This window comes from Cornus florida, unplaced genomic scaffold (assembly GCF_030987335.1).
Source record: "Cornus florida cultivar Cherokee Brave unplaced genomic scaffold, ASM3098733v1 CherokeeBrave_3.0.0_Hap2_Chr01, whole genome shotgun sequence".
NCBI lineage: Eukaryota > Viridiplantae > Streptophyta > Magnoliopsida > Cornales > Cornaceae > Cornus > Cornus florida.
Window position 1 is genome coordinate 65,303,262 of NW_026775571.1, and position 26,972 is coordinate 65,330,233.

General features: G+C 35.8%; 1 protein-coding gene across 4 annotated transcripts; it reads right to left on the minus strand.

Moving 5' to 3' along the window:
* Positions 1–450: 450 nt before the first annotated feature.
* LOC132299137 (ubiquitin carboxyl-terminal hydrolase 2-like) lies at positions 451–15,039 on the minus strand. Of its 4 annotated transcripts, none has more exons than XM_059795608.1 (5): positions 14,543–15,039; positions 11,316–14,243; positions 1,878–2,656; positions 1,663–1,769; positions 451–725 (listed from the first exon to the last, which is right to left on the minus strand). In XM_059795608.1, the coding sequence occupies exons 2-3, from the start codon at positions 14,204–14,206 to the stop codon at positions 2,419–2,421; spliced, it is 3,129 nt and encodes a 1,042-aa protein (XP_059651591.1). In that variant the 5' UTR covers positions 14,207–14,243; positions 14,543–15,039; the 3' UTR covers positions 451–725; positions 1,663–1,769; positions 1,878–2,418. The 4 variants fall into 4 exon arrangements, with proteins under 4 accessions (XP_059651591.1, XP_059651607.1, XP_059651586.1 ...); XM_059795624.1 differs by having other exon boundaries at positions 1,552–1,769; XM_059795603.1 differs by having other exon boundaries at positions 1,663–2,656.
* Between the last annotated feature and the right edge of the window lie 11,933 nt (positions 15,040–26,972).

Below are 26,972 nucleotides of genomic sequence, written 5' to 3' on the forward strand. Positions count from 1 at the left end.
GAGTTTGCTTGACAAGAGAAAAGCAAAGGAAGAAGGGAAGACAAAGCAATACTTGGTCAGATTCTCTTGAGCCTAGGGCTATGACATTTTAGTAGAGAGAAGTGCTCAAAGCAGAATTGAAGGGGATTTTCTAAGTTCGATCCAAATTGGGAGGACAAACATAATACCAGAGGCATCTATTTGGGGTGGTAGAAGTTGAAAACCCCATAAGGGTAAGATCTTCATTCAATCAATGGGACATGCTAAAAGGCCTTTATGCTTTATGCAAGAGAACAGAAAACATAAAAAGAAACAAGAACGTTTCAAATTTTGCATCTTATAAAAGAATGACGACGGAAAACAGGATTAATGATTAAAAAATAAAACTGGCATTCTAAGCTCGAAGAAACTGGACTAAGTTGAGTAATCAAGTAATACTAGCTTAAAGAAACTGAATGCTGCTCACAAGCATTAAGTAGAAGGATTACTCTATTGAGAAAAACGCTCCAAGTATCATAAACAAACTGAGCAGGGTAATATGTTACACTTAAACATAAACAAACTGAGCATCTCAACATTGAGGACCAGAACTATAGAGCATCATAGAGAGAACAAGGCTGATACAACAGAGATCTCAGGAGCATCAATGTAAAAAACAAAGTACCATGAGCAAATGGCCGGAGCACTAGTACAGATGCCAAGAGTATGGTGAAAACTTTGGAAGGACAAATAGCATCCCTTAGAACCTGCAGAATTTCAAGAGATAGGGTTAGCCACTTAGCCATGAAGCAAAGCATGACCTGCACCAAGAAGCGCCATTCCAAGGCAAAAAATAGGTATAACAAAAACAAAATAAAATTGGTCAAGAAAACAGTAAAGCAGTTTGAAAGCAATATATTGATAAATGAGCTTAAAAACATCATACGGTCTACAGGAGACCAAATGTAGATAAAGGGATCTGCACTGAATGGAAACAGTAAAATAAAGGCAACAGTAAAATGCCATATAGGTGCAATGTGACAAAATGAGTTAAAATCAGAACTAGAATGTGCCTATAAGATAATGGGGTTACTTGGCCATCAAAATACCTATGAGCAGGAATCAAAGCATTTCGACATGGCAACATCTAATTGGCCAATGCCACATTATACGATCAAATCATTATAATGAGAGCTGTAATGAGCTCTCTGTGGTACTATAAACAGGATAAATCTGCTCAAAAAGGAGGGGGCGGGGAACGAAACAAACCAAAAAAATATAAAAAAGAAAAACTTGCCAAAATTCATAAGAGACTCAGTTGAGAGAATCAAGTAATTTGATTGAGACTAACGTAAGAGAGAACGAATACAAAGCTTGAATTTTGAGCTCCAACGTCAGAGCAACTTGAAGAGTACTCCTCACCAAGTTCTGGTGAGACTTTCAACTAGATCTGTTTTATTCTTGAGACATTTAAATGATCTATCAAGATTAATTCAAGATTATTACTGTACCTCATTAACAAAGATCCTAGAAAACCCGGTATAATAAATTAAGAAAGCTAGAAGTGTAATTTACAGATCACTGAGTACTTACAATGTGTGAAGAATCACTGAATAATTTCTTAGTAAATCTTCCCAAGACGTGCATTTGAGATTTTTTTGTTTAAAGACTCCAAATAGACATTGAAGTGTCCTGTTCACTTACGCTGGTGGCCGGGCACGGTTGTAAGCATTGCGCTCTAAGCATTCCATCTGGTGTGTTTTGGTTCCCAGTGGAAACTGTGGCATCTTAGCAGCTTGTTACTTCTGGAACTGAGCAGATCATTGTAGTACATCAAAACAATGAGTATATTGGAACAAAAACCAAACTTGTAACTCAACCTGAAGTTTTGAGCCTCCAGATTGCACCTAGTTTATTACCTAGCAGCTTCCACCAGCTGAATCACTGGATAAAAATGGTGCTGATGAAGATCAGTTTGCCACTTCTATTTGCCAGCTCAGGTTATACTGATGCCATTGCACAATAAAGATTTATAATTGCCCTGCCCTTCATCCAGATTTATATTTGCGATCATTTGGAAGTGATAACATTGCTTCATGAAGTGAGAAGGGAGTGAGCTTGCTAATTTATAAGCACTGGTTTCACTAAGTAGTTGCAGAGACAATTCTGCAAATGATCGCGACAAAACCCCATAATTTTTTCTCAAATTGTACATCTTACAGCCCATTGCACATAAAAAAAAATGGTATAAAATATTTCACAGTTGTTGTACTCTCTCTCTCTTCCTCTCCCCCTGTGAGGATTGCTTTAATCCCCGAAGGGCCCAAGCCCTATGAGAAACATATTAAAGAATGCAAAGTAAAACTCTCTCTCTCTCTCTCTCCCCTGTAGGGATTGCTTTAATCCCCGAAGGGCCCAAGCCCTATGAGAAACATATTAAAGAATGCAAAGAACTCTTTATCAAATCTTTTCATAGAATAAGATGTAAGCCTCACAGCGAAGAACTTCTTCCAAAGAAGCTACTCGCACATAAGCATCACTGGCGTAGTACCAAACAAAATCTCCATTTTCTTTCTCAGCCTTCCCAATGCCTTTTGTGCCTCCTCTCACGTATGCAACATAGTGGCCTCCCCTCATGGTCCCCAGGTGCTCCACCACCCCAACCAGACGGTATTTGTACATCTCTCTCTCTGTGCACCTGTAGTTTTAAATTGAGATAGATTCAGAAAATGATTTCACTTAAAAATACAAGACAAAGACATAATGCAAGCTTTGAGCTCACAGGCTATATAAGGCAATAAGCTACACCAACATATTAGATATCAGGAACCACCCATAGTAAAGCATGTCAGTGTAGATGAGCGTTGTCGGCTATCCACAAACAAAAGTGATGTCCCACTTGGATGAGTGCAAATATTAAAAAATAAAAAAACCAAAATGGTTCTATCAATGTCCCAATGTGTTAAATGGTGTTAAAATGTCCCATCAATGTGTTAAAAAAATAATAAAATAAAAAACCAAAAACATGCCCAAGAGCATTTATATGATTCTACTTGTTTTCCTTTACTAATTAGCTGTTCATAAAATGTAATTGGTCGGATAATTTTCATCCATGACACTACTAAATTGAGTGTTTAACTATATGCAAAAGAAAATGGCTGAAAATATTCTCACATCATTAAGTGGAAAAGAAAAAAAAAAAAAAAAAAAAGATTAAATAACTTGAGAATTCCTTTTTTTTTTCCTTCTTTTTCTGGCAGGCAGTTCAGGGTTAAAATAAATTTTATAGGATTTTATACACAGAAATTAGGTGCTCCAGATACCAGTCATCAACCCAAGTAAGAAATCTGCAGCACTCCAACCAAACTACTAGGTTAGATTGGGTTTTCAGTTATAAAGTAAAGGATCTTAATCAAGAAAAGTTCGAAATTTGAATATTCACGCAATCAATCCAATTAACTACAAAGAAAAACCCAATCCTCGATTGAGTTGTGAGAGAACCAAAGATTGCTAACTTCCCTCTTTCCGTCTCAATCAAACCAATCCAAACCCCAGTTTACTCAGAAAGACAGCACCACTAAGAGATGGAAGGCTGGAAGGGAGAAAGAAGGGCTGGTACATTCAAAGACACAGCTGCCCAGTTGAGAGATATGGAAAAGAAGGAAGACGGTCCTTTTCAAAAATCTATGAAATACTTAAGGTTCTTTAAGAATATAAGTTCTTAAAAAAGAAAAAGAAAAAGAAAAAGAAAAAGAGAAAAGAAAACTTAAAAATGTAACAAGTTTGGATAATCTTAGTCCAACCTAGAAAAAGGATGCAGTTATCCTCCTCCTAGTAGTGGGAAGGTTAGTTTTCCCACATAAATCTAAGTTGGGATCAGTTTGAATCTTACCAATTTTCCAATACTTCTCTTATTGGAGTCATATCTACATGGATTAGATTATTTATCATGCACATCAAATATCAACTTGATAGGAAGGGGAAGTTGTCCAATCCTAGAACTCATGCACAATTTTTTAATAAAATATTATAATGAATTGAAACTACAATATGGAGTCTAAAGTCAATGAGATAGCTTTGAATCTCGAATCAACTTAATTTTCACCATGTATGACAATCATGAGAATTGAGAGAGGATAGCCAACCCACTGGTTTGCTTGACTGTGGATGAATATTAGGAAAAAAAAAGTTATCAAGTATAAGAACATTGATTCTTACATAAGGTAAAATTTGATTCTACCTCATACTTCATATATATATATATATATAATTTGGATGTCTACGGGCAATTGATCACTTAAGTGATTAATATGTGTCAATCTTTTGGTATTTTGCCATTCTATTTCGCATAGGCGGTATAACATTTGCTTTTCTTTTCTTTTTTTCTGCATTAGATGTAACTTTCTATTTCTTTGCTTCCCTTTTCAATCTTTTCGTAGTCTTTTTAGTATACACATATGAAATACAGTAAGAATTTAGGGGATAACTATCCAACTTTTGAGTGATAATGATGCAAATTCCTAACATAGGGCTAGCCTAGTGCAAGAACTTTACCTCCTCACGTGACTTCCAGGTCACAATGGAGCAACCATACAAATTCTTAACATTTTTTTTATAAGAAATTTATAAGGCTGCATTTATATTGAATTCGGTAGTCTCGGCTGGTTCAGAAATCAACAGTTTAAGAACTTAAAACATATTTATAATCATAGGAGAAATAATGGTCATACAAATGTTTGTGCAGGTAGTGAGTACTGAGCACAAGATGAGACCTCCTACATAAAGTTATATCTGTATTCAACTGTTACAATTGTGTTTAATCGTTGGAAAAACCCAGAACACCGTTAGTTTTGACATACTTATCATGGATTAAGTTTTTTTCCTCATAAATATTCATTTTATGAAGATGTCTTTTCTCGTACATTCTGAATTTTGGTCAGAACTCTGTAGTATTACATATTATTTTTCAAAATGTATCTCATAGCTTAAAACCTTCTCTGTAGTTGCCTATCGACATCATAAGGAAAGAGTGTACAGTGAAAACCCACCACTCTGACTGTCCACTTCCATCTGTACAATGATTACAGTGTATGTTATCATGCAAGTAACTAGCTAAGATAGGCAATATACCAATATATGACAACAAAATATTAAAAGTGTATAATCTATGGAAGTTGCATTATCCTGATTGTGCAGTTGAAATAAAGAAGAGAGAACAATGACAAATAATGAGCATCGTGAAATAAAATCTCATTTCATGGATATACATTTCATATTTGGTGTGCATAAGGTGAATAGCAGATCTGTTAGAAGACCAGGACATAAAGGGACATTACCCAGTTTTGGTCCCGCTGTAACAAGGTCTTAAGGAGGGAGGGCATTACCCAGGACTGTTAGAACATCTACTGAGCCCAAAAGTTTAAGCTGATAGAAAATGGACCCAACGATGCATATCAAGCCCCAATACCTCTCTCGCATGCAACTCCGTCTTACAGGTGGTGAGGTAAGCAGACCAAATCAAGGCCATAACAAAGCGTGAACTTGCACATCAAAATGAGGAAAAAATGCAGGGATGGAGACTTAAGAACTCCCAGGCTGATATGATGTTAAACCACTAATTGCAAAACCAAACAGCCCTCAAAATCAAGGATCTAATGCCATGGTAGACTACCAATTGCTCCAAAATCTTAAATTACTAAGGAATAGATCTAGCAATCTACATTAAAGTCTCTCACACCCTCCGTTATGTGCAACACAATTGCACGTGGAGAGGCAAGCAGGAAATCAAATTGGACAAAGTACACAACAGAATGCGGAAAAAATGGAGAAATGGAGTCTTAAACCCAACTTCTCCTGGATTTGAAGCTTTGACACCATGTAGAATATCAATTGCTCCAAAAGCTTAAGCTATTAGAGAATGAATTCAACAATTGGTGGTTTAACATGGTATTTATAGCTTTGATTCTGGGAGGTCTCGGGTTGAGTCTCCATATATGCATTTGTTCCCCAATTTGTGTGCAAGATTGAAATTTGTTGGTTTGGTTTGTTTGCCTTGTCCCGTGGAAGGCAATTGCACTTGGATGAGCGTGTTGGAGTTTGGTATACATTATCGGGCCATTCTCCACTAGAATAAGCTTTTGGAGCAATCGGTAGTCTAAATTTTTTAGAGCTTTGATTCTGGTGGGTCTTAAGTGCAAAGTCTCATCTTTGCATTTGTTTCCCAATTTGATGTGCAAGTTTTCACTTTGTTATGATCTCGATTTAATCACTTTGCCTCATTACGTGCAAGATGGGATTGCACATGAGGAAGGGTGTTGGAGCTTGATATACATTATTGGGTCCATTTTCTAACAACTCAAACTATTGGGACAACTAGCGTTCTAAGTTCCAACACGATATCAAAACTTTAGACTTGGGAGGTGTTGAGTTCCAGTCTCTATTATCGCATTTGTTCCCATTTTAGTGTGAGTTTTCACGTGTGAAGTGTATTGGAGCATTATATATAATGTTGAACCCATTCTCTAATAGTTTAAGCTTTTGGAACAATTGGTAATCTGGCAAGATCTTGACCTTGTTCTGCCTCCTGGCACTACAGTCCTGTAGATTTGCCGAAGATTTGCCAAGGAAGGAAGTGAAACTAACTAGCCAATCTCACAATATATTTAGCAGAAACTACTACCACTGTAATTTAGATAGACCACCCCAGAGCCATCATGCCTTTGGAAATATGGTACATGCGGAAAGTCATTTTTACTAAGGAGCAGATACTCCATTTCTTATAGCCATAAAATTTCCGAATGATGATAAACATCACTATGAAAAGCACATGCAGCAATCAGGGACGGACCCAAAAACATAAGTGAGGGGGGGCAATGTGAATTTTTTTACTAATTTCAGGGGGGGCAATAGTATAATTATATATTATATATATATATATATATATGTATCAAAATTCTAAAAGTATTAGGTATACTACTAAAAAAAAAAAATCAGTGGGGGCAATTGGGCACACATTGGGTCTGTGCCTGCAGCAAATAGCAGGGACCAAACTCTCATTGTTACAGTAATTATAAAGCCTGAAGATTTATCTTTTAGTAGGAACTGCACCCATACATGTACCAAATCGACATGACATGATGTAGGTACGGGTGTGGGATATGTATCTGACGTACATATCCAAATTGGACACTCTGATTCTCCAAGCGAAAAGATGGAAGAAGGAAAAGGTCAAATTTGATAGCAGAGAAAGATTTCCTACATGTGAGATGGATGGAAACCTCTTTACTTCACAACATCCTTTTCAATTACACTCTAACAGAGTATACGTTAAACAACAAGAATGTGTCTACGTACCCATACCCAATTTTTGGACACATTTTCCGCCTCCTAAGATTTGAGATTTGGGGGGTGTCCAATACTTAGAAACATGTCCACACCCAAGATCTGCACCGGAGTTCATGTATCATAGCCCATATATATGCGAGGAAGTTAAAGGGCATGGAAACGAAGTGCAATTGTTATAGAACTTCAAGAGACTTCTCTTTTATGTTTTACTTTTAACTGGCAGATCAAGATTGCAGATTTCTGTTACATTAAGCATTAAGGTAACATAAATGGCAATATTGGTTAAACTGCCTTAGTGAACTGAATTTGCAGAGGATCTTCAAGCTTGATCAAATAGGTAGTTTATAGCTCTTTTGAATCCCTAAGAGCATAGCAGCAGAAGAAATATTGTTGTGCCTAAACAAACACCTGATACTTCAATAAAATTTGTTTGTTCAAGGGTTTTAGGCACCGAGACATAACTAGGCTAGGTCCTTCCTCAATATTACTTGCATTCTTTTAAACGAACTTTTAAATTTATGTTCAGAAAGATCACAAGATAATTGGGATAATATTTTAACAAATAACTAAACTTGGGATTCTACACTCTTAAATTTATTACCCTATATTATTAATAACTTACTTTTTTATGTAAATAAGGATCCATTAGAAAGTGCTATACAGGATTGCACCTAATAACGTACATTGGTGTTATACAGGAGCATCCTAATAACTTAAAGAAAACATAATGAGCATGCCTAAGTCAATGATTGAAGTGTCCAAAGCGGCCAACAGGGCTACCACTTTTAAATCATCAATGTACTTCAATATCACTGGAAACATTCATCCATATCTGAACTAAGAGAGAGAGAGAGAGGAGAATCTTATTACTGGATTCCACTCATACTAGGCGATTAGGCAAACACAGAACTGAAGCTATTTGAATGGGGCAATCTTCTAGATCAATAAAGTTGGGGAACTAAGAAAAGACTGGTTACCAAGTAAGGAAGCAAGCATGGGAGATGGCATGATTTAGGTGAATTCCTTATGATAAAAACTCACTGAATAACTGGCATTCCATATTTTCAGTCTAATACGATCGGAATTCTACATTCAAGAATCTTGTTAACCCAATCTGTTCATGTAATACAAGTTTTGATGCCTAGGGTAGAATGTTAAGAAAAGCCTCCATTTTGCCCGGGAAAGAAATGTTTTAACAAGCTTCAACGTATTGGATTTGAATGAAATAACAGTAGTCTTTACTCAAGACTACACTAATATATAATAGGAAGGCCAATTGAAATATCTTAAAATTACAAAACAATTGTAACGTCATCTTAGTGGTGAAAACGCTAGCATTTCCTGCTCACACATGTACATACATATGCAATTGTGTATATGATGCAAGCCAAGAAAGAAAGAAGGGTTGAAAATAAGAAGAAATGAGGCTAGAAGAAAAAGGGGAGAAAAAGACGAATGTGATAAGGAATCAAATTTAAGATATGAAGAGGTAAGCTACACAGATTCAGGGGTTAAGAAGAGCAAGAATAATGAGAGAAGAGGAATGCAATAGATAATTAGGAAATCACCAATATTATTCAATTACATGCGCCCTCTTATAGGAAAACCCCAAATAAGAAACCCTAAAAATTAAAGAAAATAAAATATCCCATAAAAATCAAAGAAATGAAAATATTATAATAACCCTAACAAAATGCCCCAACACCTATACCCGACATAGGTGCGAAGCCCCTCATGATCTCCAGTATTTATATGACAAATGCATTAAGAATAATTAATTGGAAACAACCAAGTAAGCAACTACAAAAAAAAAATGCATGGGAATATTGAAATTAGCATCAGTGTCATATGAAAATCAATGATAAAATGAGTACGAAGTCATAGAAGATGTATCATCAACTTCAACACATCACTTTGTTCAGTATAATGTTTCTAAAAATGTTTATCGATATATTTTAGAACTTTGCAAAAGTGTTCAAATTAAGACGAACAAGAAGCAGAATCCAATAAATTACAAGGTTACAAAATTTTATAGCACTGCAAAAGTTACTTTTCTTGGTGCCGTATAACCACTGTCAACTCCAGTATCCTGACTCACTAGAATGAAATAAAGTAATATAACTTCTTTTGCCAGCAAATTCAATTGGGATCAAGGATTATGATGATGATATTACATAGTACATACTATAATAAAGTGATTTGTTAAATCATGTAAGCGGTTCAACAGAAGACATCACAATTAGTTGCAAGTAAATGCACCTCTATTTGGTACTACTATAGAAAAACCAATTCGAAGGCAGAAAAAAGGAAATAGAAGGGGAAAGAAGGAAGGAGGGAAAGGGGGTGTGGGGTGGGGGTGGGGGTGAGGGGAAAGAGAGACAGAGACAGAGACAAAGCATCAACACTGATACTCAAACGACTACAGATTCTAACTAATTCATAATTTGATCATTAATTTAGACTCTAGAATGCATGGAACGTGTGCACTTGTTTCAATTAGTTCAATACTTTCTTATATAATCTGATTGATTGCTTAGAAGAAATAGGCTAAGAAATGATATCCTGGAATCCTATAGAAAGTTGGACTTCTGCAAATGTTGTAAGTTTCCAAAATTATATTTTCTCTTGTTGGACCTTTTTAGATCATTGGTGAAATTTTTTGTCAGATGTTTCTTGAAAGGGTGCCTCTATATAATTCTATAAAGATTAATTCTTACAACGTTACTAGAATACGTGCATAACATAATAAATTTTGAACCAGAAGGATAAAGATAGAATTCAGATTTTCAACCTGATAAAAGTTCCAAGATAAACCCCATTACAATAATGTTTGTTGTAGTATTTAGGTTTTCATCCTATCCTGAAGGAATTTTCTATTCAGGAAAAAAATACAGTCACTAAAGCAGTCCAATCACCGAAGGAATCAATGCTAATGATAGCTCTCTCCAAATTGAACCCATTGTTTCTCTGAATTTTGTAATAACTATCAAGACTGAACTTCGTGCAGATATCCTATGGTATTTCCTAAATTTGGATAAAAGAATGATTAAGGCTCTCAAAAATTTGTCTATACAGTATCAAATTGCCTAAATAGGCGGAGATGGAAGAGGTAATTGTACAGTATGTTTTCATTTGAGCTGTAGCAAATAGCCAAAAATTTCTAATTGTTATTTGCAACCAAACAACATAATTTTACAAGGTTCGGTTTCACAAATATAAGGAACCAAATATTGGAAGCCGAACTTTTTTTTTTTTTTTGGGGGGGGGGGGGGGGGGGGGGAGGTAGGAAGTGGGTTATGATTATCCCTCGCATTTTGTAGCATGCATATTTGGGAATATCTCAACTGTGCCTATCCAGGGATATGTTTTTGAATGTCCTTTATGGATCACATGTACATTCTGTAAAACTGAGAAACACAAATAAAGAGTATTGCTTAAGTTAATTTTGTGATTTAATCAAGACATATTCTGATTCCAGGTGAGTTGTTGATAATGGTTTATTTATTTTTTATATATTTGATGCTGCCATTCTTGTAGGTGTTTTGATTTACTTGAGATTCAAATGAGCCGTCCTAACAAATGGGTGAAACAGATGAGGATTTTGAAGTGAATGAAAAAGCAATGTTGTGTCAAATGAGTTCTTTTCTTTGATTGCAAGCAATCTAATAATTCTAGCTGCTTCTTTATGTCCCTCTCCCCTCTCTCTTGTTTGATGTTATTTCAAATGTTATGTTACTAGTTGAGCTGTGACCTTAAACTCGAGCTCAAGTATGAGCTTGAGCTTGGCTTGTTCTTCTGAACGAGCCTAGTTTAGCCAAGTATGACCAGCTTGTGATAATTATGGTCAGCCAGGCTCAATCTTCTGAGTTTGTTAAAAGTCGGAGATGCCTGAGCTGAACCCACAAATGAATGAACTGAACTGAACCTGAACAGTCTTAAGCTCTACTCGGTTCATTTGCAGCCCTAGGATTATATAGCTAATAAAAAGTCCAAATGAAGGTTTAGAAGCACACCTTGGATCCATGTACAAGCTGAGATCAATTGTATCTTCGAAGTTCACATGGCCATTCAACTTACTCAAGCGACCACGGGCATCTTGGCTGAACCTCTTCAGATGAATGGTCAAAATAATTGGAGACCTATAAATGAGAATTCTTTTAGTTGCATCTCTCTTTACTTTCACATTATCTGTATCCGTCTCCTCATCATCGCTTCCTTCTGATGCACATCTTTCAGCTGACAGCTGGGATTCCCCGTGTTCAACTTTATCAGTGTCACATCCAGCACAACTAGGCTCTTGAACACTGGAAGAATCACTGGGTTGACCACTGGAACTTGCTTGACTGCAAGGTTTATAGCTGCTTGAAGACTCTGATAGCCCTGGAAGTGCATCGTTCATCACACCTTTCCCCTTTTCCAAATGGCAAGCTACTGGGTTCAGCTCAGCTTTCTGGGTGGTCTCAATTATGCAGTTGTCATTACCATCTACTTTCCCATTACGAGATGCTAAGCCTTTATCAGAAGTACTAAGTGCTTCCCCTTTGATATTTCCATTACCACGGTTTCTGACCTCATTAAGAAAAGGATGGTCATTGCCTAAACCTAATAGAGCATTTTGAATTTTATTCTCACCTCCATTTATCCCAATCTTTGATGTTGGTTTCTCCTGTCTCTTCCTCGATTTCATCATTTGCTTTCGCAAAGCTTTTGAACAATTCTCACAATGCCAACCATGTTCATTGGAGAGAAGCTCTGGTTTTGTGAAATAAGCCAAACAACTATCTATGGACACTGGAGAATCACTATCAACTACATCTGGGTCAGAGTCACTATTTCCAACTATGGAACCAGTACCTGCAACTTCATTTGCCTGAAAATTCTTATCGCTTGAGAAGGGTTTCACGTTAGGGGCTCCAGCTGTTTCAGGCTCATTAAACAAGTCTCCAAAACCATCAAAGTCCAATGAATCTTGTTCATAAGCAACTGTCGAGGAGGAGACTTCACCTTCTCCTCTTAATATCTCATCAGGAGCACAAGTATCTTCTTTGTATGGAAGCAAAATGACTGCAGAATCTTCACACTGTAATGGGAGCTCATCTTCCCAAGAATTACCCGCCAAATCCACTCTCTGATTTGACTCAATATAAAATGGGCAAACCTGACTACTTGAGTCCAAGTCATTCTGATCAGCATCCTTGTTTCCAGAATTTTGAGTCACCGAATTATCATTAATTTGTGAAGCCATATGATGATTGTCTGATAATGGACCTGGTTCAACGTAATCCAACCATGAGAAATCACCAAGAGAAGAAGCAGTTTCCTCCATATGAAGTGGACAAATCTCATTACAAGATTCCAAGTTATCATGCGATATGACATCATTATGTATAGCATCCTTGTTTATAGAATCTTGAATAAATGATAGATCATTGGTTTGTGAACTCATATCACGGTCGCTGGCCACATTAACCTTGTCACTGGCCACATTATTTGGGCTAATCGATTCTGATGACCTACATTCACCTGAAACATCCACTATATTTTCTGCAACAGGCACACTAGATTGTACTCCACCTGACCTGTCACTGGTTGGTGGATCTGAAACATTTTGATATGCTACAGGATCTATGCCTCTGTTACCTTTTGCACGAATCCTGCCACTTCTCTTTGGAGGCAATTTTGATTTCTTGCCTCGGGAGATTGGTTGGGCCTTTTTAGGTGGAGGTTTCTTTGTTGGAACTGGGAGTGAGAGATCAAGAAATGGCTCATACACTGTTGAGGAGTGTCCACATTCCAAACAACAAACAGTACTGGAGAGCTTGCCCCCAAAGATAGCATCTACAAAAGTAGGACTCACATTTGGAGAAATCTCATCGTCCTGAGAAGAACCCACTTCTTTTCTTGAACATGACTCTTCTGTACATAACCCATCAAGTAAGCAACGGAGCAACTCATGACTGTCATGCTGCTGATATCCCCGAAATTGGGGAGCCTTGGCACAAACACACCCAAAAAAGGATCTTGGATTTATCACATTTTTAAAACCTGCCACCGGGTTAGTTTCATTATAAAGCTTCTGCAAAGAAACAGTAAGAGGCCCAACAGACCTATCTAGTTTCAAGAGGTAATCTCGCAATCTATCCATTGCCAAAAGGTTCTGCGTGATTGAGTTGAAGAAACAAGTGTTTCCCAAATTAACCAAGCCTCTTACCACATAACCACCTCCTCCATCTAAACTACTAGACACAGTGTTTTCTGAATTTATTTCACTTGTAACTTTGCCACTCCCAAGCCAAACATCCTCAACATCCACTGAGGCTCCTTCAGATGATCGCCCCTTTATCATTTTCACAATATCTAGTGACATATCTCTCTGTTCACCATTCTCTTCTGATTTTTCAACTGGAATTAGTGTATTGCACGGGAAGCACCATTGAAGATGAGGGTTCTCAAATTGAACAGCCAACGGATGGCGGGTTTTCCTGGCATGCTGAACTGCATGGCTTTGAGAGGTAGTTGGGAGTCCAATCCCTCCACACGAAAAATGTCCACAATGCAAACAAACCCAAATGGCTTTAGACTCTGGTCTTGGATCCCCAGAACCACCTCCTTTCTTCTTCCCATGTTTATTCATCCCCTTATTTGCCCGCCTACCAACGACACTTTCCCTGCAATCTTGACATCGAATAGGTTCTGAAGACCCAATTTTTGAAGAAACTTTAACTAAATCAACACCCTTATCAAGATGAGGACACACTTTCCTCTCTTTCACAATTGAAACTCCATCATCAACAGTCTCAATACTTGTTGGAATGCTTTGTCGGGAATCAGTTTTCAGAGAAGGGGCCACAACCCGCTTCTCCTTATGACCACTTCGGGCCTTCTTCTTAACCTTTTTCCCCATTAATTCCTAAATCCAATCCAATGAAAAACCATAAAAACTGCAACCCACAAAGTAAAACAAAAAATATCACTGAAGGAAACACCACAAAACAATCATCAAAAAGTCAAACCAATCCAATCCACAAGCCACAAAGCAAACCCACATATTTAATTTATGTACTGTCAAATGATCAACGAAAATAACCAGAAATTCACAAAGGCACATGTCCAATAATACAAAGCCATCATCTATTCATATATATACACATATTGGGCACACACACAACCCATAACAGATTTGTGTTTCTGAGAGATGCCCAGATGGTGTTAACTAAAATAAATAAAATAAGAAAAAAACCTGAAAATCCGGAGAGAAACCAGAGATTGTTCGAGGAATCACCAACGAATTCGCGTTACATGGGCAGAAAGAGGAAACTGATTGTTGGGAGATTAGGATCTAATAGGAAGTGTAAGAAAGTGTGAGTGAGAGAGAGAGGGAGAGAGAGAGAGAGAGATAGAGAGAGAGTAGCCAGTGGCGTGCGTATCATAAGGTGTTTAGTGCACCATCTACTCCTCTACTACTCTCTCTCTTTCTCTATGAGAGAGATACAGACAGAAGTGGTAATGGCGGTGAAAAACAGTGTAGAGACAGAAGGAGAGTGAGCGACCGAGAGGTAAAACTATGATATGAATGGAAAACAGACGCCAATGAAAGAGATAAAGAAAGTTTTTCTGTGTGACAATTGTTTTATTTTATTTATTTATTTTTTTAGCAGTATCCAAATGTTGAATCAACACTTTTGATTAGCCCAAATTAAGTGACGTGTGTCTAACCCTTCAGATCTAATGGTGATATTTGAGATAACGAATCGATTGTTTTTGGATTTAGCATTATAAAAAGTTTTATTTAAAATTTAAATTGATTTCTTTTCTTTTTTTAGTTTCAAAGCAACCAAAAAAAAAAAAACTGAGGACTTTTATGCTTTGTTTTGATAGGAAGAAAAAAAAAACATAGATGGAACGGATGGATGAGATGTTGGTGTGGAACAAATTTTGTTCTTCTTTTTTTCTTTTATTTGGTTGCAAAAAAAAAAAATTACTTTGTTTGTCAAGAAAGAAGAAAAATAGAATTTTAAACTGTTCTCATCATTATACTCTGTCACCTTTTATAATACTTCCTTGAACTTTTGTGCTCTGTTAAAAAATGTTTCAAAATAAAACTTATTTCCTTCTATAATTAGTTTTTCAAATTTTAGGGCCCGAATGTAATTTTCACTTTTAGGTTCCGGTGAGACTATGATGACCCAAATTTTGACGAGACAATAGAATTTTCGGTGACTAAATTGTAATTGAGCTATCAAATTGGTAACAATTTCCTACTTATACTTTATTTAAAAGTCGTTTTTAAAGAAAATTATATGAAATTCTTTCACGTTGGAAATTATGTTTTGAATTTAAAATTTTAATTTTTTAAATTAAATTCTATTATGAATATTACCGGATGAAGAGTAATACATAGGTTTATAGAGGTATCACCCTGCGAACATAGAAATTGTTGAATATGGTGTACAAACATATCAAAATTCAATGTCCTAGGAGGCTATTCCAGTGAAGTATGTTTTAAAACACTGAAAGGTACAATTTTTGGTAACGGTTAAAGAGGATTTAAAAGGTACAATTTTTGGTAACGGTTAAAGAGGATTTAAACTCTCAGTCTTCAAGATGTGAAGTGAGTGCTTTGCTAAGAGGCTATTCCAGTGAAGGTTCATAATATATAATTAATATATTAACCACAATTTTTTTTATTTTTATTTTTGAGAAGTTAAGTATACATACTTTAGTCACATAAAGTGGGAGCGAGAGATAAAACGGAAGCGAGAGCGAAAGCGAAAGCGAAAACGAGAGCCATAGCAAATTCGAACGCAGAAGCGTGAAAATAGCAAAATTAAATTACAAATAGTGAGAATTTGAGGTAGAACGTACTCGAAGCGTGAGAGCGACATTCGTCGAAAAAGTTTGTGCGACTTAAATACATATATATATATATATATATATTGGAGACTGTACAATGACGTTGGGGCTTAATATGATAACAAAGAGCAAGCCCAACTACAAGAAATGGTCCAACAAAATGATGAAGTCCAGCCCAATACAACAAAACAGGAAGAATTCCTCTTCAGATAGATAAAAACAGTTGTTGGTACTAGGTCAATTGTAATCGCTAACAATGGGTATTCAAAGATCCGGTGAGTTCAAAGAGAGCTGGACGGTGGAGCTACAACAATGGTGTCATGGGGTCTTGGAGAAGGTGAAACACAATCAGGGTATACATTCCATTCTTCAAGGAGTGCTCGAGATTAGAGCAGCCTTTTAGGATCCCGTGGAGAGCTTAGATGTGATGGTCTCAATTATCCGAGAAGGGGGCAAATTTTAGTACATCCTAGCATTAGGTACTCACCTATGAAGCACAAATACAAATACATGATATGGGTATGACACGATGCAATTATAAAATATGAGTACGTCATGAATACAGCAAAAAATATAATATAATATAATATATATATAATAATAATATATATATATTTTTTGCCATTTTATCCATATAATCATACATAAATCACTAATTATTTTTGTTTTCTTAAACTTAATATTGTTTTTCTAATTATCTCATAATATGTTTTAGATTGCATTGAATTCCATATTTTTTAAAAAAAATACTTACAAAATCGCTCCACTATATTCTGAAAGTGTCCAAAATGTGTTCATGCTTTGTCTCAACCGTGTCCGACCATAAAATAAAATATTTATTGTTTAGGTTACTTCTAACCGTATCCGACACTTATCTGAGTTGTATCCGCATATCAGGGAAGTGTTCGAGTGTCCGATACCGCCACCGCGCATTAAGAAAAGTATTTGTGCTTCCTAGGTACTCACCATATGTGGTAAACTGAGGACCTATAGCCATTTTACAGACAATATGTTGTGGATACCTTGACTTCCAATGATGACTCCGCTTATTATTTGTTAATATAGCCCCAATGTGTCTAATTTACACTAGCTTGTTTAGATAGCTCAATGTTGGGATGACCAACGCCACCTCGACTCTTAGGAAAACAAAGCTTGTCCCATGTCACTTGAGCACCAGACTTTTTGAGGTCTTTGGCAAACCACAAGAACCTTCTGAGAATGCATGTGAGCTCCTATAGTGTACTCTTAGGTAGTGGAAACGTAACAAACCATTAGTTTAAAGCTGAAACAAGGATGGATATGACTAATTGGACTCACTCTGCTCATACGATAATCATTTACTCATCCAGTGAGTAATTCTACTAGTAATTAAGTTTCTCAGTAAGTGATCTGCAATATGCTGCCTTTAATCTTGAAAAGGTCAATGGTACTCCAAAACGCCTGATGAGAAGAGTGCATACTTCATAACCAAGCATCGATGTGATGTTGAGTTGTGTTTTATGATCAACACCAGAGAAGAAGATATAACACTTGGACGTGTTAACGGTCAGCCCAGAGAGAGATGAAATCTTTTTTAGTGCTTCCTTTAGTACCATGACAGAAGGCAAGTCTCCATAGGGAAATAGGAATAAATCATTAGCATATATAGGAGGTTTGTGATATTCAACTTCTTACATGTCCAATAAAACTTGGAAGTTGGAGAGGAAAAGACTATTTGGTCAACAATAGAAGAAAAAACTTCCATAGCTAGAACAAATAGGTAAGGTGATAGTGGATCACCTTGTCTATGGCCTTTAACACCGAGAAAGTAGCCTTGAAATTCTCCATTGAGGGTAATAGTGAAACAGAGAAGCGATGCAAGCTTGGATTAGGGAAATAAAATGAGGGGGCAATCCAAGGAGGTGAAGAATGTCAATGATGAAGTTCCACTCCACAAAGTTAAAGCCTTTCTAATGTTTATTTTAAGTCTACATCTTGGGGAGATAGAGGGTAGATGATACGTACAGCCTAAGGATTTTGTGAAGAGGACGAAGTCATTAATCTTTCTGCCCTAGATCAACAAAAGTTGGTTATCTGCAATGCACTTATATATGACATTGTAGCAGGAAATACGCCTGAAATCGTGTAGGGAAGATGGGTCAAGGCATTTAGGGACCACTGAAATATAGGAGTTATTGATGTGCTTTAAGATCTTTCATTGTTGAAAAATTCAAAGATGGCCTATGTGATACTTCTACCTACAATGTGCCATGATTGAAAAAAATGAGCATTGTAACCATCAAGGCCTAGTGCTCTCAGCTCTGTTTAAATTGATGGACATCAAGCATTGCCAAATGGCTAGATCAGTTGGGATTGAGGACAGTGACTAGATGAAGCAGGAAGGAACAATCATTGAAATACATTTTTTTTTTTTTTTTTTTTTTTTAACGTAAGTCGAGGTTTTTCGCTTTTTGGAGGATCGAATGGAATCAAAGATTAAAAATTGGAGTGCATCTTATATTATTGCTGCAGTAATAAAGTTCGTCTTAAGTCAGGGTTGGCGGTTATTCTAACGTACATATTCTCGTGTTTTAAGATTTGCAAAGTGATCAAATTTTTATGGGCTACCTAGTGTCTCATCTATATCTTAAAGTGGATGGTGAGGTCGAATCCCCAAAAGGACTAAATAGATGTTGAGTGGGAGTAGATTTTATGTGTGTCATGCGTGCTATGTTAGCGTACTCATCCAATGACAATGTATTATTTAAAAAATAATAATAATAATAAGTCTACCTATTTATAAAATTACTGATAATAAGATAATATATCACACTTGACGTACCTAATATCTATTTGCTAGGTGGGGTGTGTTTTTCTTTTTCTTTTCTTTTTTTTTTTTAAAAATAAATAAATAAAATAAAAATAAAAATTGGTGGGCCAACTTGGAGAATCAGGAAAAGATGACTATTTCGTCCTAAATCGTTGGATGGGATTGGTTTTCTGAATCTGGAGACTTTTTCGTCCTAAATCATTGGATGGGATTGGTTTTCTGAATCCGGAGAGTTCATAAGGTTAAAAAAATAAAGGGTAATTTACAGTTACCTCCCCTGCAGATATGTCAAGTCACGCCCGCATCCCTCCTAATTTGGATAATTTCGGTTACCTCCCCTCTAACTCACCGGCGTTCATATCCGGTGACCGGAGTAATGAAGTTACTTCTCTATCCTCATTATCTTAATGTATATTTAATTCAAAAAATCTTTAATGTAAATTTACTTTTTTGTCCATCACATATTTAGTAATATCAAATTAGATTCAAAAGTAAACAAAGGGGGTCGACTTCAACCCATTGAAGCATCATGACCACCGCCGCCGTACTGTCTCAGCCAGGGAATGTGGACGATTGATTCTAACAGTCTCAATAGTCAATACCAATTGCAATGTGGACGATTTTCTAGGCTGGTGTTTCATTCCCCAAATTCCCAGTGAAGCCAATTAAATGCTTAGACAAATGGGTGGAGTATTTGGTCTACCGATGGTGGAGTGTGTAGTGTGGTTGTGCCTTCTTTTGTCATTTCACAAAATTATATACATATTTTTTATATAATTTATAAAATATCTCAATAAGGGCATTTTAGTCAAACTCTACATTAAATGTGTAAGTAAGACTTGTTTGCACAAATGTGATACTTTATGGTGTTTTTAGCACATGAGGAATGTAATATGCACCGTAAACATACTATATGGTGTTTTTTGCATTTCACCCATATATATAATGTGTGTGTAATGTGTATATACAAATAAAAGGCTAAAAGGTAAGAGGTAAGGACATTTTGGGAAGTTAATTTTTATTAAATAAGGTAGAATAATAGTACGAGGGTAGTATAGTCAATTTTAGGTTGAGATAGTGATGATGTCAGCATTGACCGACGTTGACCTAGCCGGAAGCTAACCGGAGGGGTGTATTGGTTATAAATTTTAAAAGTAAGGGAGGTAACCGAAATTATGCAAACTAGGGAGATGTGAGCGTAATTTGACATACCTAAAGGGGAGATAACTATAAATTACCCAAAAATAAAATGAATTAGTTGAGTTTTAAAATACCAAATAAATGTGTACTAGGAGGTTTTTTGTGGACCCAATTTCATTAGAAATTAAAAAGAAGCAAGAAAAATTTGTAAAAAAATAATAATACTAATAAAATAGAAAACGGAGTAGCTTTATAGTTTAACAATTTATTTTGAATAGAGTATTTCTTATTTGGTTGGGCCTTCTGTGGCATCAAAAAGGGCTTCTAAGCCCAGGAGTCTCAATGGTATTTGGAAACAGACTTTTAGAAAGTCTCAATGGTTTAGAAGCCACCAAAACCAATAAAAACATAGGATAATTCCATAAAAATAGAGCTTTGGGGTGACAGGACAAAAGAATGAAATCAAAATCAAAATTTCCAAATTAATGGAATTTTTTCAAATTCTTATGTGGACATGAAAATATATTGTACATCATCTTTTTATTCTCAAAATACCCTTTTATTATTGTTATGAAATTACGTTACTACCCCTCATATCTAGAGAGAGAAACCTATTTATGATAACCCTTCTTCCCAAACGAACAACCAACAAACCTGAGAAATTCATCCAAAACTTCTAGTCATTTGCACTTTTCTAAGGATTAAAATGAATTTGTTGTTATTGTTGTTATTATTATTATTTTTTTTAAATAGGTTTGCTGGTTAGGTGAGTGAAAGAAAGAGATGGCCAATTAAAAAGAAAGAATTGTTTTTTCCATTGCAGGTGAACAAATTCAGAAAGGGCTGGTTTAAGGGTGAGAGAGAGATTGATGATGAAATGAGTTTAATTGTAGTTCATTTTTTTTTTAATGGGTTTGCTCTGGAGCAGCTTCTGGAACAATTGAGACTTCTAGTCTTGCGGGCCTTTGGTCACCTCCATGCCGTGCAAAAACCCATTAAAAGTATTCCAGTACACTGGAGAGAGGGCCTTTCACCCAAAGAAAATAAAAGATCTTGAGGCATGCATTCAAGCACATGCGTCAAATGCAGAGGCAGAAAGGGATCCATAACAACAATAGAAAGGGTATTTTGGGAATAAAAATATGATGTAAAGTCACCTCAGACTTTGAGAAAATTCCATTAATATGGAAAACTTAATTTTGACTCCATTCTTTTGTCATTTAACCCACAAAACTCCATTTTTATGGAATTGTTCTTAAAACATAGACTTCATAAAAGCTGGACACTTTTTTTTAAAATGATAAATATAAAATTCCTATATTGTCTATAATTTAAGAGAAATGATAGGTCTTCCGACCTCAATTGCAGACTCCTCCTCCTTCGAATTCAACGTGCCTAGCCACGTTGGAACTCTTAAAAAAAAAAAAATTCCGCAAACATCTCTTTCTCTTCGATTCTCTCTCCGATCTACCAACTTTTCCATCAAATCTTTCTCATACTCTTATTCAGAAATAAAAAAAGATTAAAAGGAATGTAAAATCATCACTTAGGAGTAACTAATTATTGTTTCAGATTAATCATCGAGTTAGTATAGCAGCAACATCCCCATGAAATTGTTCATGAAATACCCGCAAAATTTTCTAAAAAAGAAATTAGGAACATACCCATGAAATTTAGATTAGGGCTGAGAAGACCGATTTTATAATTCTAGATTCAGACATTAGATTAGGGCATATATGTGAAAGAGACGTGAAATCAAAGGATGAAAGAGATAGTTTCATGATCAAATCAGAAAGGTAGAATCGAGTAATGATGGTAGAAATAGAGAGTTGAAGGATTGAGGATCAATGGTAGATCGGAGAGAGAGATGGGGAACCGTGGAGAGAGAATCGAAGAGAGAGAGCTGTTTAGAGAGAGAAAGAGAGTCGAAGAAAAAGAGATGTTTAAGGGATTTTTTTTTTAAGAGTTCCAATGTGACTGGGTCATATTGAATTCGGAGGAGGAGTTGGTAATTGAGGTTGAAAGATCTATCATTTCTCATTATTTAAACCTAATTTTGAATTTATTGCAGACTCTTCCTCTCTGTATCATCTTCTCCGTGCATTCTCTGCCCAAGGTAAAAAAAAAAAAAAAATATGTTAGAGCGAAAATTTTGTAGTCTTTGTTCCTCTTTGGCAATTACTCTAACACAAAGGTCATCTACAATCCTTCAATAATGCAAAACCCTAAGTAAATTTCATGTTATATACATCTAGATACAATCATAGAAATCAAGAAAAACACGCATACAATGTATATTAGCAACAAGGAAAGCTAGAAACTACAAGAGGATAAACATAGGACAACCCTTAGCTCACTATAGGATTGTTCCTCTAGAATCCAAGGCAAATGAAGTCAAATTTAAAAACTAGGCAAAGATGTTCTAGATAAAGAAGAGAGGAAACTTTTGTCTTTAAGGTGGAAGACCAAAATCCCAAGGAATAAGGTCGAATTTCAAAAATGGAGGCTAGGGTATTAGGTTTTCTCAAACTGCCTCACTAGAGGATTATCCCTCTAGAATCTGAGGTAAACAACATCAAATGGAGAAACTGAGAAAAGTTGCTCTAGATATGGAGGAGAGGAAGATTTGATCTTCAAGGTGGAATGCTAAATTCCCAAGGCAAGGGGGTCAAAATCTAAAAATGGTGGCTAGGGTTCATGGTGGCAGCAATGGTGGTCTTGTGAGGGAGGCAACCTTTTACAAGAAAATCAACCAACCCTAAGCTTTGTTAGCGAAATACACACACACCAACACTACCTCTCTCACACACACACACATACCCACCCTTCACTTGTCATGATCCTAGGCCTCCTCACTAGACTTAATCCAAGCCCTACACTTGTCACCATTCTAGGCTTCCAAGTGTATCCAATGGAATGTCAGCAAATGGTCCAATAGGAGAGTTCCACTTGTCACTCTTTTCCCAAGTTGCAACATAGTCCCTCCACTAAATATCTAGCAAGAATAATTGCACAAAAGTCCCGACCGAAAGACAAAAATGTTTCCGAAGAAACTATGCATCCATATCCCCAGAAAATAAAATAAAATGATTTTAAGTCATCCATGATGACATCCTTGGCGTGGGGAGGAAACACAATTTTTGCTTACAGTGAAAGCCTTGTTATGGTATGTTAAGCTTATAAAAGGCCATATGTATCATTGTTTTGAATATGCTTGAATGAAAACAATTTCATTTCTCTCACTTTCATTCTCTCTCTCTCTGAAAGCTTTTTACTTTCTCTCACTTAAATTACTCCATATATATACACATATATTTATTATACGTTATCAGCACAAGCTCAATCCATCTCAGATTTGAAGGAAAAGCTCTCTCTCCCTCTTTCTATCTCAACTATATATCTCTTTCGTGATATTAGTTTTGATAGATTGTTGGGTTTGTTTGCTTTATCGAAGAAAATTGTATTTCTGACTCCAAAGGGTAAGAAAATTTTAATTATTGATTATTGTTCATAAAATAAATTTGTTCACTTAAATGATATATGTGCTCACACTATGGTCAGTTCTACTACCTTTATTATTTAATGATTTACTAATTATGGTCGATTTTATCACCTTTATTATTTAATGATTTATGACCGGTTTTATCACCTTTATTGTTTAATAATTTATTCACTATGGCTGGTTTTACCACCATTGTTATTTAAATAATTCATATTATGTTAATGTTTCACTTAATACCATTTTATTTATTTATATATTATGCTAAATTGAATTTTTATATTGTTGTCATATCTAGTTATTATGAAAATGTCAAACTTGACAAAGCTGGAATTCGTGGCCTTGGACATTTCTGGCAAAAATTATTTATCTTGGATTCTGCATGCTCAGATCCATTTAGATGCCACAGGCCTCAGAAATACAATTAAAAAAGAGAATAATGCATCATTACAAGATAAAGCGAAAGTAATGATTTTCCTTCGGCGCCATATTAGTGAGGAGCTAAAAACTGAATACCTCACTGAAAGAGATCCACTGTGTTTGTGGAGAAATTTGAAAGAAATATATGATCATCAAAAAACAGTTATCCTCCCAAAGGCTCGAGCCGATTGGCAACAACTACGGTTGCAAGACTATAAAACTGTAACTGAATATAACTCTGCCCTATTCAAAATCAGCTTTACATTGAAATTATGTGGTGATACCATCACTGATGAATTTTTGCTGGAAAAAACATTCACCACATTTCACGCCTCGAATATACTCTTACAGCAACAATATCGAGAGCGTAGATTTGAAAAATATTCAGAACTGATATCATGTTTACTTGTGGTAAAGCAAAATAACGAGCTTTTGTTAAGAAATTGTGACAACCCTTGACTCCAAGACATGGGTTGATCAGGCCCAAGCCCAAACCCGAGAGAATACCAAACAATTAATACTTAAATGAACACAAAATACAAAAGAATATAATGAATAAATAATAAGCTGAAAGAATTCTAATGATTAAATCCTCAAAAGTTATAAATTAATATAATCCAAACTTCCCAAAACCTCCAATACGTACAACTCGGGAATTTATCTAGTGGACTCCTAATAATCCCAATAAAAAGTAAAGTACGGGAACAAAATCCAAAACTAAACATGAAAGGAAATCCTACGTAGTCGGAGGAGTGAGTAACTGTCTCTGCTCAGCACGATCAAGCTCTAAGCCTGGAACTGACAAAAACCTGAAAAGCAAAGAGTGGGTCAGGCCCACTAGCAAGTTCTACTCTATCACAATCCATACAGAGACCCGATACGCAGATACACCCTAGATATCTCAGCAATAACTAAAGCAGTCTATATATGTATAAGTACACACTATAGGATGCTCACTAGTCCATAGGTCCGTCTCAGCCTGAGTAGAGATACCACGCAAATCGCAAATAACGTAGGCATGTGTACCTAGACCTACCAGGAAACAACAATTATGTCCAGTTATCCATCATAGGCGATATACGCACCCTAACCATGATCATGAGATTCAAGCTCATATCACGGTACCATAATCATGAATGTATAAAGTCCGTATAAGCCCAATACAAAAATATCATCCATCTGATACAGTGGCCTGACATATGTATAAAAATCCATCCAGAAACTAAAGTATGTTATTCAATTATTTATTGACCTGACACCAAAATGAATAGGACTTAACCTTTATAGTTAATCCATCCCTCAACCCAGAATAGGTAGGATTTAGTGTTTAAACTAATCCATCCCTAGTATGCCACCGTTCCATACCGGTGTACACAATCATTCAAAAAGTATAATTGATAAAACAGTAATAAGTAACTCATCAACCATACTCCAAGATAAGCATAAATAAAGTCTAATACATATATGACTATTTTATGCATTCATTACAAGACTTAAAAATCATGTTCCAATCCTTTAAGTTGCTAAAATAAGGCTAAGCATTTAAATCCTCCAAATAGTACATAAATTGATGCAACTTACCACAAATTAAAATATCAATTTAATCTAATCCAAGCATAGTTATTTTCAGATAATCCACTACACTTATAACACTGTTGAATTATGATTAAACACTATTAATCATATACAGAAGATTTGCTAAATTTCAGTAAGTAAATAAATCTACAAATCAATATTCAACATGTAGGCTTTTTCTTTAACTTCATGTTGCTCCATTCCTTATTACATTAATTCAGGACTGCTTCCAAGTATTTTTATATGTTCAAAACAATTATTCAGACCATTAATTGCATTTTAAACAACTTCGGAAAACCCTAAACGGCCAAACAGAACCTTAAATCCCAATTTCTGCACATACAGCATGAGAGCAGGCTCTCAAAAGTTGAGAGCCAGCTCCATACACATGGGAGCCGGCTCCCCACATGTGGGAGCCGGCTCTAGAGACCTGGGAGCAGGTTCCATACTCATGGGAGCCGGCTCTGTCTTTGAGGGAGCTGGCTCCCTCCTTTAAAGAGCCAGCTCTCTCTCCCTGAGAGCCGTCTTTCCCATTCTGTTCATCTTCTTCGCATCTGGTGATGTGCAAACCCTTTGTACTACTTATATTTATATTCTTAGGGTTCAATCTCTATCCCAAATTAATTACAAGACATTATTATACATCAACGACATGAATTAAACACAAGTTTAAAACCAACAACAGCAAAATTTAATTAGAAACTTCAATCAACCATAAACCAGTTTAATTCAACGCAATTAAATACAGTTCAAATATGCTTAAAAGATATATTTTAACATCAATTTAAACCCTAGAGACTACCCAGGCATGCACAGAACACAGGTCTAAGGGAAGGAGTTAGAATATGAACTTGCCTTCGGTTTCAGTTTTGAAACCTTAAATCACCGTTTCTGAGTTTTCCGACAGATTCTAGGCTGCCGTTCAATAACTCCGTTACTCTTGGTTCAATTCAGAAGCAATCGCTTCCTTCCTCCTTTAGCCTCCCTAGTTATCTCTCAAGTCCCTCTCTGTTTTCCTTTCAAGTTTCCCTCTGTTTTCCTCTCAAATCTCTTTGTACGTGAATAAGGTATTCCCAACCCTAGACAAACGTACTTATATATTTATAGGCTTAAGAAAACCATAAACCCTAATCCTAATTATGCTCAAAGAAGGAAAAGAAAAATAATTAAATTTATAACTAAGTCGGCTATACCCAATACGTGATTACCTAGACATGTAAAACCCTAATTATATTTTAGTAATTAATAGAACTAATTGAATCAAATAAACCAATGAATTCATTTAAATAAAACACATAATTCAATTACACCATTTAAACAATTAAAATAATTAATTTAATTAAATAAAATAAATAATACACTTAACCCAATTAA